This window comes from Mesoplodon mirus, assembly GCF_964341445.2.
Source record: "Mesoplodon mirus genome assembly, chromosome: 2".
In the NCBI taxonomy this organism is placed as follows: domain Eukaryota; kingdom Metazoa; phylum Chordata; class Mammalia; order Artiodactyla; family Ziphiidae; genus Mesoplodon; species Mesoplodon mirus.
The window spans coordinates 36,705,747-36,724,265 of NC_138977.1; the positions used below are offsets into that span (position 1 = coordinate 36,705,747).

Here is an 18,519-nt window from a genome sequence, read left to right on the forward strand (position 1 = left end):
CAAAAACAATTAGGGGCTCTTTCATTTAAAATCATGTTTTGCCTGAAGCAAGTGGACAACAGTTGAAGACAAACAATAGGCTAAACAAAAAGCTTAGAAGGAAAATCTGAGGAAAGAGATTTCCATAGGAGGTGTTGAAAAGCTCTGCTTTATTCCTGAGAATTTAGAAGATTACATGCATGCTTAGGGTTCTGTGCATGCCTAGGGCTATATGAATGCTCAGGAAAGAACTGAGAAGTCCCCAAGCTCTCACCTCTGACTGATCTTGAGGCTCCGCACAAAAAGGATCTGAATGCTAAAGCAGAGTTGTAACCTGCCTGGCTGAGTGTTGAAAGTTTGCCCCAACATGCACACAGAGTGTCTTGGTAAAGACTTGGAGACTTATTAGCTATAGTTTTTTAATCTTTGTTCAATCTTTAGCTGACAACTAAGTAAGCCAAGCAGAGACTTCAGTGGCCAAGGATGACAAATAATATAAACTTTAGAGAATTAGTTCAGAAAACTCACTAAAAAACCAAACAACAAACAGCAACAACAACAAAGGGAGGGTAAGAATCTGATATCCAGATTTCCCATATTATTATATTATTTAAAAAATGTACAGTTTTCAAAAAAATAATGCTACATGCAAAAAATAAACAAAGCATGGCCCATATACAAGAAAAAAAAAAAAAAAAAAAAAAAACAGACTCTGAGGAAACCCAGACACTGTACTCTCACTGGTCAAAGGCTTAAAATTTGCTATTTTAAATGTTTTCTAATAAATGAAGGAACCAAAGGAAAGTGAGAATAATGTTTCACCAAATATCAATAAAGAGCTTGAAAGTATAGAAAAGAATCAAATAGATATTCTGGAGTTGAACGGTACAATAACTGAAATGAAAAGAATCAGTAGAGGGGATCAACAGCAGACTTGAGCAGGCAGAAGAAAGAATCAGCATACCTGAAGACAACTGTGGTTACCCAGTCTTAGGAACAGAAGGAAGAGAAATAAAAACAAATGAGCAGAGCCTCAGAGACCTGTGGGACACCATCAAGCATACCAGCATAGGCATAATGGTATCCCAGGAGGAGAGTAGAAAGTGCAGAAAGAATATTTGAAGAAATAGTTGCTGGAATTTGATGAAATTTGATGAAAAATATGAGTCTACACATTCAAGAAGCTCATCAAATTCCAAGCAAGCTAAATGCAAAAGGATCCAGACCTAGACCCATCATATCTTAAACCAAAGACAAAGAGAGAAGCTTGAGAACAGCAAGAGATAACCAACTCATGTATAATGGATTCTCAATAAGATTATCAGCTGATTTTTCGTCATTCTCATTGCCAGAATTATATTATCCAGCAAACAAATGTTTCAAAAATGAGGGACAAATAAGACATTCCTAGCTAAACAAAAACTGAAAGAATTTGCCACTAGCAAATCTGCTCTACAAGAAATATCAACGCTTCAGGGCATTTTAAACAAAGAGACCTTTAAGAAAGAAAATAATTCTCTTACACAAATGAAAATGCTAAGGTTCTCATTTGATCCTCATATTTCTATTATTCACTATAAAGTATGATTAGAAATACCTTACAAGTTTCAGATAGTAAAAACAACTCAGACAACAGTGGATAGAAAGGCTAATCTATCATAAAAAACAGTAATATTCTTTTTAAAAATTGGTGGATTTATCAGGTTTTATGGCATATTAGCTGAAATCTCAAAATATATTTTCACATATTCCTCACTGACTTACATGCTGGGCTGCTCCCACCCCTTAAAATAGGCCACAACCACTAACTAGGCTTCTAAATTAGTTTCACAACTTTAGGTGTCCCAACCCTTAAGAAATCTTTGTAAAAATTTTATTCATATACCCACAATGAAGCAGTGCAGGCTAATGAAAGCATTAATCATCTTTGCTTTGGCTGGAACTATATTAATGTGGTGTGTTAATTGTGTTTCTTTTATCATGTTGATAAAAGCTCCTAAGAGTAGTCTCTGATAAATAAATACAGGGAAACAAATTTTAGTTAGTAAAGGTAATATTATTTAAAATACTTAAATAAATTCAGTGAAGAAAATGATAAGTGCTTTTGACAATGAAGATATCTACTGAAATAGCTGCTAGTAGCTGTCAGAGAGTAGAAACCTGACTTGGGATGAGGCCACTCATTAGCTTAAAGCAACACCTGGGCAAGATTTGGCTCTGAATATAATTCAAAGTCAAATTCTGAATAGGAAAATATGTGTTATATTCATCTATATCCTGCACACTTCTGTAATGATTCAAAACTTCTAACATATTTAGATTAGGAATCTGCAGTGTGTTAGGTCTCATGCTGGCCAGTGCTGCTCAAACATTAATGTTCATACAAAATTATCTGGAGATTCTGTTAAAATGTAAATACTGAGTGGGGCATGAGATTTTACATTTCTAACCAGCCCCCAGATGACACCAACAATAACAGAATAGTAACACTGGCAGAGCATAGAGGACCCACCACAGACAGACGTTCTGAATCAGAATTTCAGCAATATTCCCAGATGATTCCTATGTGTGTTAGAGTTTGTGAAACTGTGTTAGGTGGAAATGTTTCACTTACATCTTCTAAATTTTCTCAGAAGGCTGTGAGATAGGACTTAACATTTTTCAGATGAGAAAATTGAGATTCAGAGAGGTTACAGTTCTGCCCAGGGTCACACAGATGATAAGTGACCAGGGTGAAATATGATACTTCATCTTCTCACTCCAAATCATGTACTTGTCCAACTATATTTCAGCTGTTGGATTTATTTAATTACTTATTTATTTACTTACTTATTTATTTATTATTGGAGTAAAATTGCTTTACAATGTTGTTAGTTCCTGCTGTACAATGAAGAGAATCAGCTATATGTATACCCTCCCTTTTAGACCTCCCCCCCACTCCCACCATTCCACCCATCTAGGTCATCACAGAGCACCAAACTGAGCTCCCTGTGCTTTACAGCAGGTTCCCACTAGCTATTTATTTTATGTAGTGTATTTATCTCAAACCTAATTTCCCAATTCGTCCCACCCTCCCCTTCCCCCCTGTGTCCATATGTCCATTCTCTATGTCTGTGTCTCTATTCTTGCCCTACAAATAGGTTCATCTGTACCATTTTTCTAGATTCCACATATATGCATTAATATATGATATTCGTTTTTCCCTTTCTGGCTTACTTCACTCTGTATGACAGACTCTAGGTCCATCCACAGCTCTCCAAATGACCCAATTTCGGTCCTTTTTATGGCTGAGTAATATTCCATTGTTTATATGTACCACATTTTCTTTTTCCATTCATCTACTGTTGGATATTTAGGTTGTTTCCATGTCCTGGCTACTGTAAATAGTGCTGCAGTGAACACTGAGGTAAATGTGTCCTTTTGAATTATGGTTTTCTCACAGTATATGCCCAGGAGTGGGATTGCTGGGTCACATGCTAGCTCTCTTTTTAGTTTTTTAAGGAACCTCCATACTGTTCTCCAAATTTGCTCTATCAATTTACATTCCCAACAACAGTGCAAAAGGGTTCCCTTTTCTCCACACCTTCTCCAGCATTTATTGTTTGTAGATTTTTGGATGATGGCCATTCTGACCAGTGTGAGGTGATACCTCATGGTAGTTTTTATTTGCTGCACTAATAATTATTTGCATCACTAATAATTAGTGATGTTGAGCAGCTTTTCATGTGCCTCTTGGCCATCTGTATGTCTTCTTTGGTGAAATATCTATTTAGGTCTTCTGCCCCTTTTTTAATTGGGTTTTTTGTTTTTCTGATATTGAGCTCCATGAACTGTTTATATATTTTGGAGATTAATCCTTTGTCCATTGCTTCATTTGCAAATATTTTCTCCCATTCTGAGGGTTATCTTTTCATCTTGTTTATGGTTTTCTTTGCTGTGCTAAAACTTTTAAGTTTAATTAGGTCCTATTTGTTAATTTTTGTTTTTATTTTCATTACTCTAGGAGTTGGGTCAAAAAAGATGTTGCTGTGGTTTATTTCAAAGAGTGCTTTTCTTATGTCTTCCTCTAAGTGTTATAGTGTCTGTCTTAAATTTAGGTCTGTAATCCATTTGGAGTTTATTTTTATGTATGATATTAGATAACACAAAAACAGAAAATTACAGACCAATATAACTGATGAAAATAGATGCAAAAATCCTCAACAAAAAACCAGCAAACAGAATCCAACAACAAATTAAAAGGATCATACACCATGATCAAATGGAATTTACACCAGGAGTGCAAGGATTCTTCAATATATGCAAAGCAATCAATGTGATACACCATATTAACAAATTAGGGAATAAAAACCATATGATCATCTCAATAGATGCATAAAAAGATTTTGACAAAATTCAACACCCAAAAGCACAGGGAGGTCAACTTGATGCTTTGTGACCACCAAGAGGGGTGAGATAGGGAGGTTGAGAGGAAGACACAAGAGGGAGGGTATATGGGGATATATGTATATATATAGCTGATTCACTTTGTTATACAGCAGAAACTAACACAACATTGTAAAGCAATTATACTCCAATAAACATGCTTAAAAAACAGACTCCACAGAAAATGAGCATAGAGGGAACCTACCTCTACATAATAAAAGCCGTATATGACAAACCCAGAGCAAATACTCAATGGTGAAAAACTGAAAGCATTTCCACTAAGATCATGAACAAGACAAGGATGTCCACTCTCACCCCTCTTATTCAACATAGTTTTGGAAGTCCTAGCCATGGCAATCAGAGAAGAAAAAGAAATAAAAGGGAATTCAGCACCACCGAACCAGCTTTACAACAAATGCTAAAGGAACTTTTCTAGGCAGGAAACACAAGAGAAGGAAAAGAACTATAATAACAAACACAAAACAAATAAGAAAATGGTAATAGGAACATACATATTGATAATTACCTTAAATGTAAATGGATTAAATGCCCCAACCAAAAGACATAGACTGGCTGAATGGATACAAAACCAAGACCTGTATATATGCTGTCTACAAGAGACCACTTCAGACTTAGGGACACATACAAACTGAAAGTGAGGGGATGGAAAGAGATATTCCATGCAAATGGAAATCAAAAGAAAGCTGGAGTAGCAATTCTCATATCAGACAAAATAGACTTTAAAATAAAGACTATTAAAAGAGATAAAGAAGGACACTACATAATGATCAAGGGATCAATGCAAGAAGAAGATATAACAATTGTAAATATTTATGCACCCAACAGAGGAGCACCTCAATACATAAGGCAAATACTAACAGCCATAAAAGAGGAAATTGACAGTAACACAGTCACAGAAGGGGACATTAACACCCCACTTTAACCAAAGGACAGATCATCCAAAATGAAAATAAATAAGGAAACACGAGCTTTAAATGATACATTAAACAAGATGGACTTAATTGATATTTATAGGACATTCCATCCAAAAACAACAGAATAAACTTTCTTCTCAAGTGCTCATGGAACATTCTCCAGGATAGATCATATCTTGGGTCACAAATCAAGCCTTGGTAAATTTAAGAAAATTAAAATCATATCAAGTATCTCTTCCAACCACAGTGCTATGAGAGTAGATATCAATTACAGGAAAAAGTCTGTAAAAAATACAAACACATGGAGGCTAAACAATACATCACTTAATAACCAAGAGATCACTGAAGAAATCAAAGAGAAAATCAAAAAATACCTAGAAACAAATGACAATGGAGACATGATGACCCAAAACCTATAGGATGCAGCAAAAGCATTTCTAAGAAGGAAGTTTATAGCAATACAATCCTACCTTCAGAAACAGGAAACATCTCAAATAAACAACCTAACCTTGCACCTAAAGCAATTAGAGAAAGAAGAAGAAGAACAACAACAAAAAACCCCAAAGATAGCAGAAGGAAAGAAATCATAAAGATCAGATCAAAAATAAATGAAAAAGAAATGAAGGAAATGATAGCAAAGATCAATAAAACTAAAAGCTGGTTCATTGAGAAGATAAACAAAATTGATGAACCATTAGCCAGACTCATCAAGAAAAAAAGGGAGAAGACTCAAATCAATAGAATTAGAAATGAAAAAGGAGAAGTAACAACTGACACTGCAGAAATACAAAGGATCATGAGAGATTACTACAAGCAACTCTATGCCAATAAAATGGACAACTTGGAAGAAATGGACAAATTCTTATAAATGCTCAACCTGCTGAGAGTGAACCAGGAGAAATAGAAAATCTGAACAGACCAATCAGAAGCACTGAAATTGAAACTATTAAAAATCTTCCAACAAACAAAAGCCCAGAACCAGATGGCTTCACAGGCGAATTCTATCAAACATTTAGAGAAGAGCTAACACCTATCCTTCTCAAACTCTTTCAAAATATAGCAGAGGGAGGAACACTCCCTAACTCATTCTATGAGGCCACCATCACCCTGATACCAAAACCAACAAAGATGTCACAAAGAAAACTACAGGCCAATATCACTGATGAACATAGATGCAAAAATCCTCAACTCAATATTAGCAAATGGAATCCAACAGCACATTAAAAGGATCATACACCATTATCAAGTGGGGTTAATCCCAAGAATGCAAGGATTCTTCAATATATGCAAATCAATCAATGTGATACACCATATTAACAAATTGAAGGAGAAAAACCATATGATCACCTCAATCGATGCAGAGAAAGCTTTCGACAAAATTCAATACCCATTTATGATAAAAAGCCTCCAGAAAGTATGCATAGAGGAAATTTTCCTCAACATAATAAAGGCCATATATGACAAACCCCACAGCCAACATGGTCCTCAATGGTGAAAAACTGAAACCATTTCCACTAAGATCAGGAACAAGACAAGCTTGCCCACTCTCACCACTCTTATTCAACATAGTTTTGGAAGTTTTAGCCACAGCAATCAGAGAAGAAAAGGAAATAAAAGGAATCCAAACCGGAAAAGAAGAAGTAAAGCTGTCACTGTTTGCAGATGACATGATACTATACATAGAGAATCCTAAAGATGCTACCAGAAAACTAATAGAGCTAATCAATGAATTTGGTAAAGTAGCAGGATACAAAATTAATGCACAGAAATCTCTGGCATTCCTATACACTAATGATGAAAATTCTGAAAGAGAAATTAAGGAAACACTCCCATTTACAACTGCAGCAAAAAGAATAAAATACCTAGGAATAAACCTACATAAGGAGACAAAAGACCTGTATGCAGAAAACTATAAGACACTGATGAAAGAAATTAAAGATGATACAAACTGATAGAGAGATATACCATGTTCTTGGATTGGAAGAATCAACATCGTGAAAATGATTATACTACCTACAGCAATCTACAGATTCCATGCAATCCCTATCAAACTACCTCTGGCATTCTTCACAGAATTAGAACAAAAAATTTACAATTTGTATGGAAACATAAAAGGCCCCGAGGAGCCAAAAAAATCTTGAGAAAGAAAAATGGAGCTGGAGGAATCAGGCTACCTGACTTCAAGCTATACTATGGTATAGTTTGGTATCTGTATAAAAACAGAAATATAGATCAACGGTATGGGATAGAAAGCCTAGAGATAAACTCACACACACATCGTCACCTAATTTATGACAAAGGAGCCAAGAATATACAATGGAGAGAGAGACAGCCTCTTCAATAAATGGTGCTGGGATAACTGGCCAGCTACATGTAAAAGAATGAAATTAGAACAGCTGCTGGATTTAAGACTTTAGTAATAATAAGAAACTCGGTGTTGTTCTAAATAAGAAACTAAATAAAAGACAGCTATCTACTGAATCATCAGTTATGATGGAGTTGTCGAAGAAAAAAGACTGAATGAAATTAATGGTATTATTTATCTATCTTTCCTCTTTTAGTAACTTCTGAATTTGTCATCCTATTTTCAATGTATGTAGCAGTGAATCTGAAGAAAACATTTTAGCATCTTTAAAATGACTGTCAACACTGACACCATCATGTACTGTGTTTGAAGACAACTGTTTCACTATTTGCCCATATGACAGATATACTTTCAAACGTTAGCAGCCTCTGTTATATATGGCTCTGTCTAGTATTTTGGGGAAATAGAGCTTTCCCCATCACTGGAATATTAACATTTGAAATATCACTGATTTTTTTTTTACATATTAATATAAACAATGTATTTATTTTTTAAACAATCAAAGTAGGGAGAAGAGGTGCACTGTTCACATTTTTGCAAATACTTTTAATATTTTTAAGACCGACTTATGGAAGATAACTGGATTTAATATTTTTAAGACTGGCTTGTAGAAGATAACTGGATTCTCATATCAGTTATGTAGCAATTTAGAAACATCACAGCTTTTTATCACAGTTGTGAACTGTGTGGGGCATTTAATTAATTGAAGGGCTTCCCTGGTGGCGCAGGGGTTGAGAGTCCGCCTGCAGATGCAGGGGACACAGGTTCGTGCCCTGGTCCGGGAAGATCCCACGTGCTGCGGAGCAGTTGGGCCTGTGAACCATGGCCGCTGAGCCTGCGCGTCCGGAGCCTGTGCTCCGCAACGGGAGAGGCCACAACAGTGAGAGGCCCGCGTACCAGGAAAAAAAAAAAATGGCAGCATTTTTCAGCTCAGGTACTCTAAGGCTCCGAGCAACACCAGGGAGATGCTGTACTTTAATTAATTGAAAAGAGATATCCTCAAGGTCTCCATGATGAAATATGTGAACAACTATGCCAGTGCATACCTGCCATGATTATAGAGTGAGTGTCAGATCCCTAGAGATTTAGAAATATATTTCTATTACCTTGGAAGGCTTTGCTTTCATCTAGTTTCCAGAATAGTAAATGGCAATCATTTCTTGCAAAGTGACTTCCTTTCAATTTTTATAACCATTTAGGACAGACTGGCCTGGTGGTAATAATGATGTATGTGTCATCATATGCACTATCTTTTTTTCCTTTTTATTCTACCCTCTCTGTCATTCTCTTCCTTAGAATGCTAATAAAAAATATGAAGCCTAAATAAATGAGGTCAGAGTAGTTATAATCACCGGTCCATTCTGAAGAGTCCAAGCAGATTTGGGAGTCCCACTGGACTACATGTTCCAACAATTCCCCAGGCTCATATAATTTTATACAGGTTGAATTTAAATACCATATTATGGGGCACTTTTTTTCATAAGTACTGGATAAGAATTCAATTTTCCTTTGAAGGTGCCTAGGCACTTTAAAATACATATGTATGGCAGCATTCTATTGAAATGTAGATTCAGTTTGTATTTTTTGCAATACATTACCTTGTACATGTCTCATTTTGCACATGTACAAGATATCTGTGAGGTATATGATAAATTTGGACAAATGACAGTCCTTTAATCACCACCTAATCATTATATAGATAATTCCCTTGTGCCCCTTTGTAGCCAATCCCCTATCCATGGCATCCACTGATTTGCTTTCTGTCACTACAGTTTTTTCTTTTCTAGAATTTCATATAAATGTAATTATACAGTATGAAGTCTTTTGTGTCTAGGCATTATTCACTTAGCATAATGCTTTTGTCATTTATCCATATTGTTATCCATATATCAGTAGTTCATTCTTTTTATTGCTGAGTAGAGTTCCATTTCATGGATGTATCAAAACTTCTTTATCTATTCAGTAATTGAAGGACAATTGATCAGTCTTTAGATTGGAGCTATTATGAATAAAGTTGACATAAACATTGACTATAAGTCTTAGGGGAACATATGCTTTCTTTTTTATCACACTGCTTTATTTAATTTGGAAAAAAATATCTTTAAATTGTGTTGGACTTTTTTTGCTATACAGTTAGGGGTTTGAAGATAAGTTGGATTTTTTTTACACTTATAGGCTTTATTTTGATCCATGTCCTTTTGAATTGCATAGTTTCTAATGCGAAAGCTTTAGAGCAGTTTTAGGTTTTTAACAGTTTTAGATTCCATTGATGAACCAATATTGACACATTATTATTATTAACTAAAGTCCACAGTTTATATTAGAAATCACTCGTTGTGAGATCTGGGTTTTGACAAATGCATAATATCATGTATCCACCATTACAGTATCATATAGAATAATGTTTCATGGCCCTAAAAATCCTTTGTGCTCCAACTATTCCTCCTTCTTTTCTTCCCCAAACCTCTATTGAATCATTAGGATTTCTTTTAAAAACTTTATATAGAGATTGTAACTTTTAACATTATCACCAAGGTAATACCTTTCTGAGGGCTCGATACAATGTCTCAATGTCAGGGTTTTCTACTCTGGTTGTGGGAAACACAATTATTTCAAGCTTGGTGTAAGGCCCAGGAATGGCTCAGAGTACTGATTTCTGGTACTCTCCCCCAGAAAGTAGCGTAGAGTCCTCTCGTGCAAGCATAAATCAATTCTTAGGCCATGACTTGAGGGATACCCTCTGCAGATCTCTGAACAATCTCTATGTCTAGTTCTCTCTTTTCTGCTGCTTAATGAGTTTTCCATCCTCTAATCTCACTCTTTTAGCTCAACAAGACCTGCACATCAACAATACTATTGATGGCCACAGGTAAGAAAAGTACTCAAGGAGTGAGGCCTGCTGGAAATAAACAGAAGTAACAGTTCATTGTGGAAAAGAATTTGAGGCATTTTGTAATACAGAAAACAAGAATTTCTTCATGTTTCAACCCAAGGTAAATAAGCAGTATTATCTTACAGAGGTCCATATTTTCTGCCTCTTGAAATTCATCAAATAAAACCAGAATTAATAAAAATACATTAACTTAAAATAGTAACTATTTGAATTTTCTGAAAATTGCATTGGACTCAAAAAGTGAATTAGAATTTTTTCCCATTTTTATGTGATACTTTGCAGATGACTTATGGAAGTTCCACTTATTCTTATAAAACTCCTAAGGATTCATTTGGTAAGTTATGCTTAGTAAACTCCAGATAAAATGCCTGACTCCCAAAGAGGAGTTTTTGTATTTGAAGAACTTGAGTCCATGAATGGAGTTACCATGGATTCACTTATTTCCCAGTTTCCTCACAGGAGAATAGGTTCAGGACAACAAAGGGACAGTTCTATTGATGAGGGTGTAAGATAATAATTTACTTACCCTCCATAATGGTCAAAGGATCTTCCACTTTGGGGCGCAGGATATTAGGGCCAAAGACAGTGGCCAAGTTCTGCACACTCATTTTGTTAATTCCTGAATAGGACTGTACTTCATCCAAGAACCTGTTGGGTGCAAGAGTATGAACAAAACACAATGGGATCAAACTTGTTAGTGGAAGAAAATGGGTTATCAGGAAATTTATGAAGTGGAGTACATTCAAAGATGATTATGGACACAAAATTCTTTAGGAATTCAAACATCTTTCTGTCAAATGTGCAGAATGTAGATTGCAAATTATTAAGGATCAGACTCATAAAGGATCATATCAAATATCTGCTCTGGCCTGGCTTGGCTTGGTTTCCCTGTCAGTCACAGGAATAAAAGAGTGTTTGGATAATGCTAATGTGGACTTGAGATTCAAGAATATGAATTTCTTTCCAATCCTTAAATAAAATATTAAATATATATACATATATTTAATTTAAGAACTATAAATAAGATTGTCTGGTACAATCTCTTATTTCAGAGAGGAGGAATCAACTCTCTTTGTGGAGTAATTTGTGAGCTTCAAATTTATAGTCTATTAAAAAATGAGATCAAACATGGTTTAAAATAAAACCTCAGTTCTACTGATATGGAAAATTGCAAGCAAAAATTGTTTTAACTTGTTACATGCTAAAGAATTAGAGGCATGAAATAGCCCTTTCCCCAAATGATTTTTTTTTAAACATCTTTATTGGAGTATAATTGCTTTACAATGGTGTGTTAGTTTCTGCTTTATAACAAAGTGAATCAGTTACACATATACATATATCCCCATATCTCTTCCTTCTTGTGTCTCTCTCCCTCTCACCCTCCCTATCCCACCCCTCTAGGTGGTCACATAGCACTGAGCTGATCTCCCTGTGCTATGTGGCTGCTTCCCTCTATCCTCAAATGATTTTAATAGCAGAGATTGTTTTTGTAATTTTTCAGCTTTTCTTCATTTCCCATCCCCTCTTTGTTTCTACAAGAACTTCTATTAATTCATGGCTTACTAATTGTACTAATGAGATAAAGAAGTGATGAAAAAAATTTAACCTATTCTATGTGTTATTTAAAATAATATATTTTATTATGTGTCAGTCATGCTAACTTATTAAACTCTCAAAGCATCTCTGTGAGGTAAATACCATTATCTCCGTTTTACAGGTTAGACACATGAGGCACCAGAGAGGTAAGAATCTTCTCCAAGGACACAGAGTTTGCAGAGCTGAGATCTGAATCCAGGTGATCTGACGCTAGAGTCTGAAATCTTGATTACTATACCATGAGTTTTAAAAAAGGTGCCGTTTGGGAATTCCTTGGTGGTCCAGTTGTTAGGACTCCATGCTTTCACTGCCGTTAAGATACCACAAGCGTGGCCAAAAATAAAAATAAAAAAGTGCCTATTTCCACATGTTCACTACTGTTATACAGTCTAATTATAACAAAACTGAAGGGCAAAAAGTCAAACTACTATTTCTTACTTGAAATAGCTGAAATTAAAAGTCTGCTTTAAATGTGTTAAGAGAAGTTAAGGTTTTCTATTGTGGAGATAAAGACTTGCAATACTGTTCTCCAAAAAGCCTTTGTTTCCCTTTTACTTAAGAGACTGTCACCCTTTTTTCATCCACTACAATAGCTTGAATTAGTTCAAAAACTTGGGATGGGACCCTTCTATGTTAATAAGTCTATCTTATCAGTGAAACTATTTCTTGCTTTTTCAAACTCTGAAAACTAAGGTCTTGTTTGTTTCCTGAATGCTAACCATCACCAGAAAAATTATGGCAGGAGGTTCTGGAATTCCTACTCAATTACAGCTGACAATGAACTCCACAGTGTTTGGCATTAGTCTTAAACTCCATAATTCCCAGTCAGCTGTACATTTATCTAATCATGATGCAAAAAACACATGTAAATGATGCACTGTACTGAATTAAAATTTTTAATTTTATTTAAAAATGGACTGGGAAACTATCGTTTAAAATACTTTACAATGACCTGTAGTGCCAATCATTAATCTCTTTATTTAAATTTAATATGTTTCATGTAAATCAACTATACTCCAATAAAATTAAAAAAGATAAATTTAATATGTTTCAATAGTACATACTTGATTTCTTAAATAGGGGCACAGACATGGTACATAGCATCCCTGACATTAAACACGGTCATTGAGAGAGAGCTTTATGAAGCACAATTATTGTTCTAGCAGAATTGAGTTACAATGCTTTTTTCAATAAGTCTTGAGAGAAATGGAAAAAAAATAATATTAACATTCACTATATGTATAAATGTATAGGTATATAAAATTTAAAATATACTTTAATTTTTAAAACAGCTGTGTGAAATATGTGTTTTCACTACCCTTTTACCTATTAGGATCTTTAGTCTCAAAGAGGATAAGAAAATTGCATAAAGACACGTAAGTAGTCAGTGGTAGAATCTGGACTCCCGGGCAGATCTTTCTCATGCCAGGATACATGCTCCTTCTGTTAAACAATGGTACATGGTACATATATAAACAACCTTGATGGAAGTTCAAAGCAACATATCTTTAATATGTAGAGGTCAGAGAGACTTCAGAAACAGCAAATTACAAAATCAAACAATTTTAGTGCTCAGAGAAACTTTTGAAAACACCTTGTCAAGGGCTTCCCTGGTGACGCAGTGGTTAAGAATCCCCCTGCCAATGCAGGGGACACGGGTTCAAGCTCTGGTCTGGGAAGATCCCACATGCCACGGAGTAACTAAGCCCATGTGCCACAACTACTGAAGCCTGTGCACCCTAGATCCCGTGCTCCGCAAAAAGAGAAGCCACCTTGATGAGAAGCCCACGCACCACAACGAAGAGTAGCCCCCACTAGCCTCAGCTAGAGAAAGGCCATGGCAGCAACGAAGACCCAACGCAGCCAAAAATAAATAATAAATAAATAAATTTATTTTAAAAAAAAGAAATCACCTTGTCAAACCTCAGTTTTATAGAGGCCAACACTGGAGCTCAGAGCAGTTAAGTGATTTTTATTCACTGTCAAAAGTAAATTAGTGTCAGGCTAAATACAGTCTTCTTAAATTTAGTTTTGTCGTTAGGACAATTCTTACCTGCAAATATACTTGAGAAGGTTGTAATTGACCACTGGCAAGCTCTTCACCTGCTTTGCTAATCCTTTAACACCCTGAATATAAAGGAGAGAATAAATGTTATCTAAGTGTTGGCCTTGGAATTAAAGCACATGGAAAATAGGCATACAGCCTTTTTTTTTTAGTTAGTTTCACATATTACTAGTGAAGGATACTGTCTTGAAAACTTGCCACTATCACAGAAAACATTTCAGAAATATTTTCAAAAGATGTGAAAGTATTTCAAATATCTCTGTAAGCACTATTTGTGGAGAAACATGTTTAAGTGAAGCTCTTTTAACATTTTTAACATTTGTTCACAATTGACTGAAAAGGGAAGATTGCCTTATTTGTAATAAGGTTTTTTGAGGGAAAAAGTAGCTTTAATATAGTGAGAGTCCTTCCGATTTTTAGCATTTGGGGGCAAAGTGGCAAAGAGTGCTGATTTCACTTATTCATCTGTACTTTTCTTTTTGATCAGAGAGAGGATTAAAAATGGGACCTGCGTTGTGTGTGTAAAATCTAAATATGTGTGATGTCAATACTTAGAATAGTGGAAAACAATCCAAGCATGGGGCAAAGGAAACTTTACAGATTAAAGACTAAGAACACTGACCAGAAACCCAAACAAAAGCTTTTTAAGAAATAAATGCATGGACTTACAGCTTCCTCTTCCTTGCTGAGCAGTTTGGCACAAGACAAAAAATCCTCATACTGGGCATAAGGAATAACCGGTTCTGGGAGTTCTCGGAGATACAGTTTAAGAAGTGATGCCACTGTGTGTACATCTGTGTTGCTGTGGAGGTAGAAGTGTAAAGAGTTTCTACGGAGTGAACTTCATCCCGTTAGGTTAATTTTTTCATCAAGTATACATCTAAGAGTCAGACTTCTAAATGAGTTGACAATTGAATTAGTTGATCCAGCTTTCAAGAAACACATGCTTGGGTAACACCTATTAGACGCTACCACAGGTGGAAAAGAGAGGGACCCAGAGAGACACTTGGAATCCTCAGTGTGGTTTGAAAATATTCAAAAGTGCAAGCATTTTTCTTTTGTGTGTATTTGATGTTAAGCAAAAGTGTTACTTTTCTAAAACAATGAGAATATATATACCAGATTTAAAATAAAATATAATACAATGCACCAAAAAACACTCAATCTACATATGTGTGTCTCTATGTATTCAATGTCAAACTTAATTACTTATAGATCCTAACTTCATTTCTTATTCTTTAGAAGACATTGGTGATTGGTTATAGACACCTGAAGTTTAGTATGTTTTAACTGTTTAAGAAAAAACTCACTTTGAAGATGATTGATCTCAGAATGATTGCTTGTCTGATATTCTAAGATAGTTGGTGACCCTTCGAGTCTTCTAGAAAGAAAAGGGAAGTGCTACAAAAATAAACACTGAAAACTTAACGTGCCCTTTGTGTAAAATTTATTTTTATTCTCTGCTGAATACCAGAGTGATAGGATAATTTACTGAAATATTAATTTATATTTTGTTCTCTGTATCTCTCTGTTAATCCATGAAGATGGCTGACAGTAGAGGCAGGAGGAGGCAGTTGGTTTGGGTTTGTTCTGTTTTCCTTTGCTTTGTTTTTGGGGTGAGGAACAAGAGCGTGAGAAGGAGAGTGGTGGTCAGGGAGTGAAAGGTCAATTGATTCCCAAGAAGTGGGAAGAGTGGTGGTGAGCAAAGTCAGGGATTCTGTAAGTGGTGGGAACAAACACTCCAATCCCAGACTCTGCTGCAGGAAGTGACAAGTCACTGAGGGGTATTCCTTCAGAAGCTGGGATACAGGCACCAGGATTTCCTGCCTCAGTGACAATTCTCTTGCCCCAAGGGTGACATAAAAGCAGAGCTGACTTCACAAATCTACATGGGCTGGGACAATGGGCATCTCAGTTCTCAATTTTGGACTCTTAGGTTGATTTCCTCAACTGTCTCCTACATAACCTCTCTGTAACAGGCCTTATAGAAAACACAGTGGCTAGGACCCTAAGGGGTTATAAAAAGGAATATTCTAGGCTGCTCATAATTTATAATCTAGTGGGAGTAGGAGACAGAAAGTAGATAATAGCACAAATATATAATTACAAAGTGTGGTGAGTAGTAATAAGGAAACATTTGGGGTGTCATCTAATAACAAGAAAGGACTAATCCAGGGGTTGGAGGGCTTCTCTGAAGAAATGATGTTCAGGGTAAGATCTGAGGGGGTGTATGAATGAACTAAATGAGAGTCAAGAATAAAAGAAGTCATTCCGATTAAAGCAAGGCACGTAAACAGAGCCCAAAGTGGGAGGGAGTGTCCTGTCCTTGAGGAGCTGACAAAAGGCTAAGGGAGAAAGAGCTCAGAGGATGAGGTCTGAGCAGATGGGAGCATCCTCATGGACCATAGGACTTCATCTACCTTGGAATCAGGGCAAGGGCTGAGGTTTTCCATTTTAACATCAGAGTCAGTCAGAGCTGGTATATTGTCCACCCTTTTTCAGATGCTAAAATGATGGAGGTGATTTGATAGGGCCTGTCTCTAATCAATTTTATTCTTTTCATAATTACAGAAATAAATTTTTTTCTCTTAAATTTCTGAACTGATAGACAACACAGAGGCCATCTTAAAGGCTAGTAAAGAACATAAAAATCATGTCTCTGGGACATCTTGAAAACTATTCAAGTTCATTCGTTTCTAAAAATACTTTCCTAAATTCTTTTTAAAGATATATAAAATAATCTCAATGGTAAAGCAAAAAAAGACCCTAGTTTTTTTCTTTTATTGTAAATTGCTATATTTCATGCAATCCAAAACCCTTCTGTGTTTCTCTTGGTATGTCATGAAGCACCTGACCCTTGAAGGCACAGTCATCAGCAGTAGCAAAACCACAACCTGAGGCAGGATATGCAATGCAATCAAATATTACAATAAACGATTTCCATCTTTTTATTCCACTCTATCCAATCCACTCTAATCAAACCCAATCCATGACTGGGTCGTTGGGTTGTGTTGCCTTCAAATTCAATGACTATTTTGTTAAAGTTATAGAAAGACACAGAAAGGAATACAAAAATAAAATATAAAATAAGTAGAATTTCAATATATGGTGTATGTTGTGTATAATTTGTATGACTATATAAATAGAATATACAAAAATATTTATGAATTAAATGCAATAAATTAATGAAACAATAATGATAAAAAAGAAATATTTATTTAACAAGAAATCTGTTTTAGTGTCTCAATGCTGGACTATTCATTACATTGCCTGTCCCCAAGCACAGTGTTTTTCATGTAACTTGCCTGATACTGTATTATTTTGCTTCTAATGAAGTTGAGCTGTAGTACTGAGGACGTTTGAGCACTAGATGGCATGATTGCAAAGTAAAACTAATTGAGATGGTGTGAAAATTGTGAAGGATGAAAGGCTGCAGAATCATTTTTCATCCACAGCAATTTTCTTAGCACCAAAGCTGCAGTAATGCTCCAAGAATAGATATATTTGCGCTATGAATCAAGGTAAGAGATGTGGACTATGATGATTATTTTATTCCTTCTCTAAAGTGATACATTACATTAGTTTCTAGCATTATAAGTATATACCCATACACTGTTGGTTATATAAAAATGGTAAGGAAAAAATAACCGAATATATTTTCTTTTTTATTTCAATTAACAAAGTTATTACATTTTTGGCTTAAAGGTAACAACTTAAAATTTTTTGACTGTTTCTGAGGGGCTTTACTAAACTTAGGTTATTTTGTAAAAATAGAGACTTTTCCATTTTCCTAGCGTTCTCATTTTTGGCTTTGTCCTTTCCCACCGAATGGAAGAAATCAATCATTTCTGGGAAGACTTGAACACATTTGCCAGTTCCAGTTCACCTCAAGAGGCTCACAGTCCATCCGCCCCAATTGCCAGCATGCTACTCACTGAAAGGGGAAATCTGATGTTTCTCTGAAAATTTTCTTTGTATATCCATTCTACAAAATAACAACCTTCTGCATCTACCTCTACAGACTTGTATCTCTTACTGAAAACCCACTACTTTGCCTGAGTAATATTTGCTTTAGTATGTACAGCCAGTTAAGTAGATATCAATGTGATGTGTTAATTGCCCAAAGTACCTAGTGGGATGTGCTGTCTTTGCCTCAGAGAAATACATCATGTTCTTCAGCAAAGTGAAGTGAAGTGACTATATTGTAGCAAAAGTTGATGCACAATGGAGAATTAAAATCCCTAAACTGGTTAATAATAAT

General features: G+C 35.5%; 1 protein-coding gene across 10 annotated transcripts in view; it reads right to left on the reverse strand.

The window, feature by feature from the left end:
* Positions 1 to 18,519, reverse strand: part of ARHGAP24 (Rho GTPase activating protein 24) — a 516,018-nt gene that overhangs the window by 8,522 nt on the left and 488,977 nt on the right. For 7 of the 10 annotated variants that reach the window (XM_082632355.1, XM_082632358.1, XM_082632360.1 and 4 more), the window contains 4 exons: positions 14,928 to 15,060; positions 14,247 to 14,320; positions 13,520 to 13,636; positions 11,124 to 11,245 (listed from right to left, as the gene is read on the reverse strand). In XM_082632355.1, the coding sequence (XP_082488481.1) occupies positions 11,124 to 11,245; positions 13,520 to 13,636; positions 14,247 to 14,320; positions 14,928 to 15,060 (446 nt within the window). The remainder of the gene's footprint in view (positions 1 to 11,123; positions 11,246 to 13,519; positions 13,637 to 14,246; positions 14,321 to 14,927; positions 15,061 to 18,519) is intronic. The other 3 variants (XM_082632357.1, XM_082632359.1, XM_082632356.1) reach the window with 1 other exon arrangement.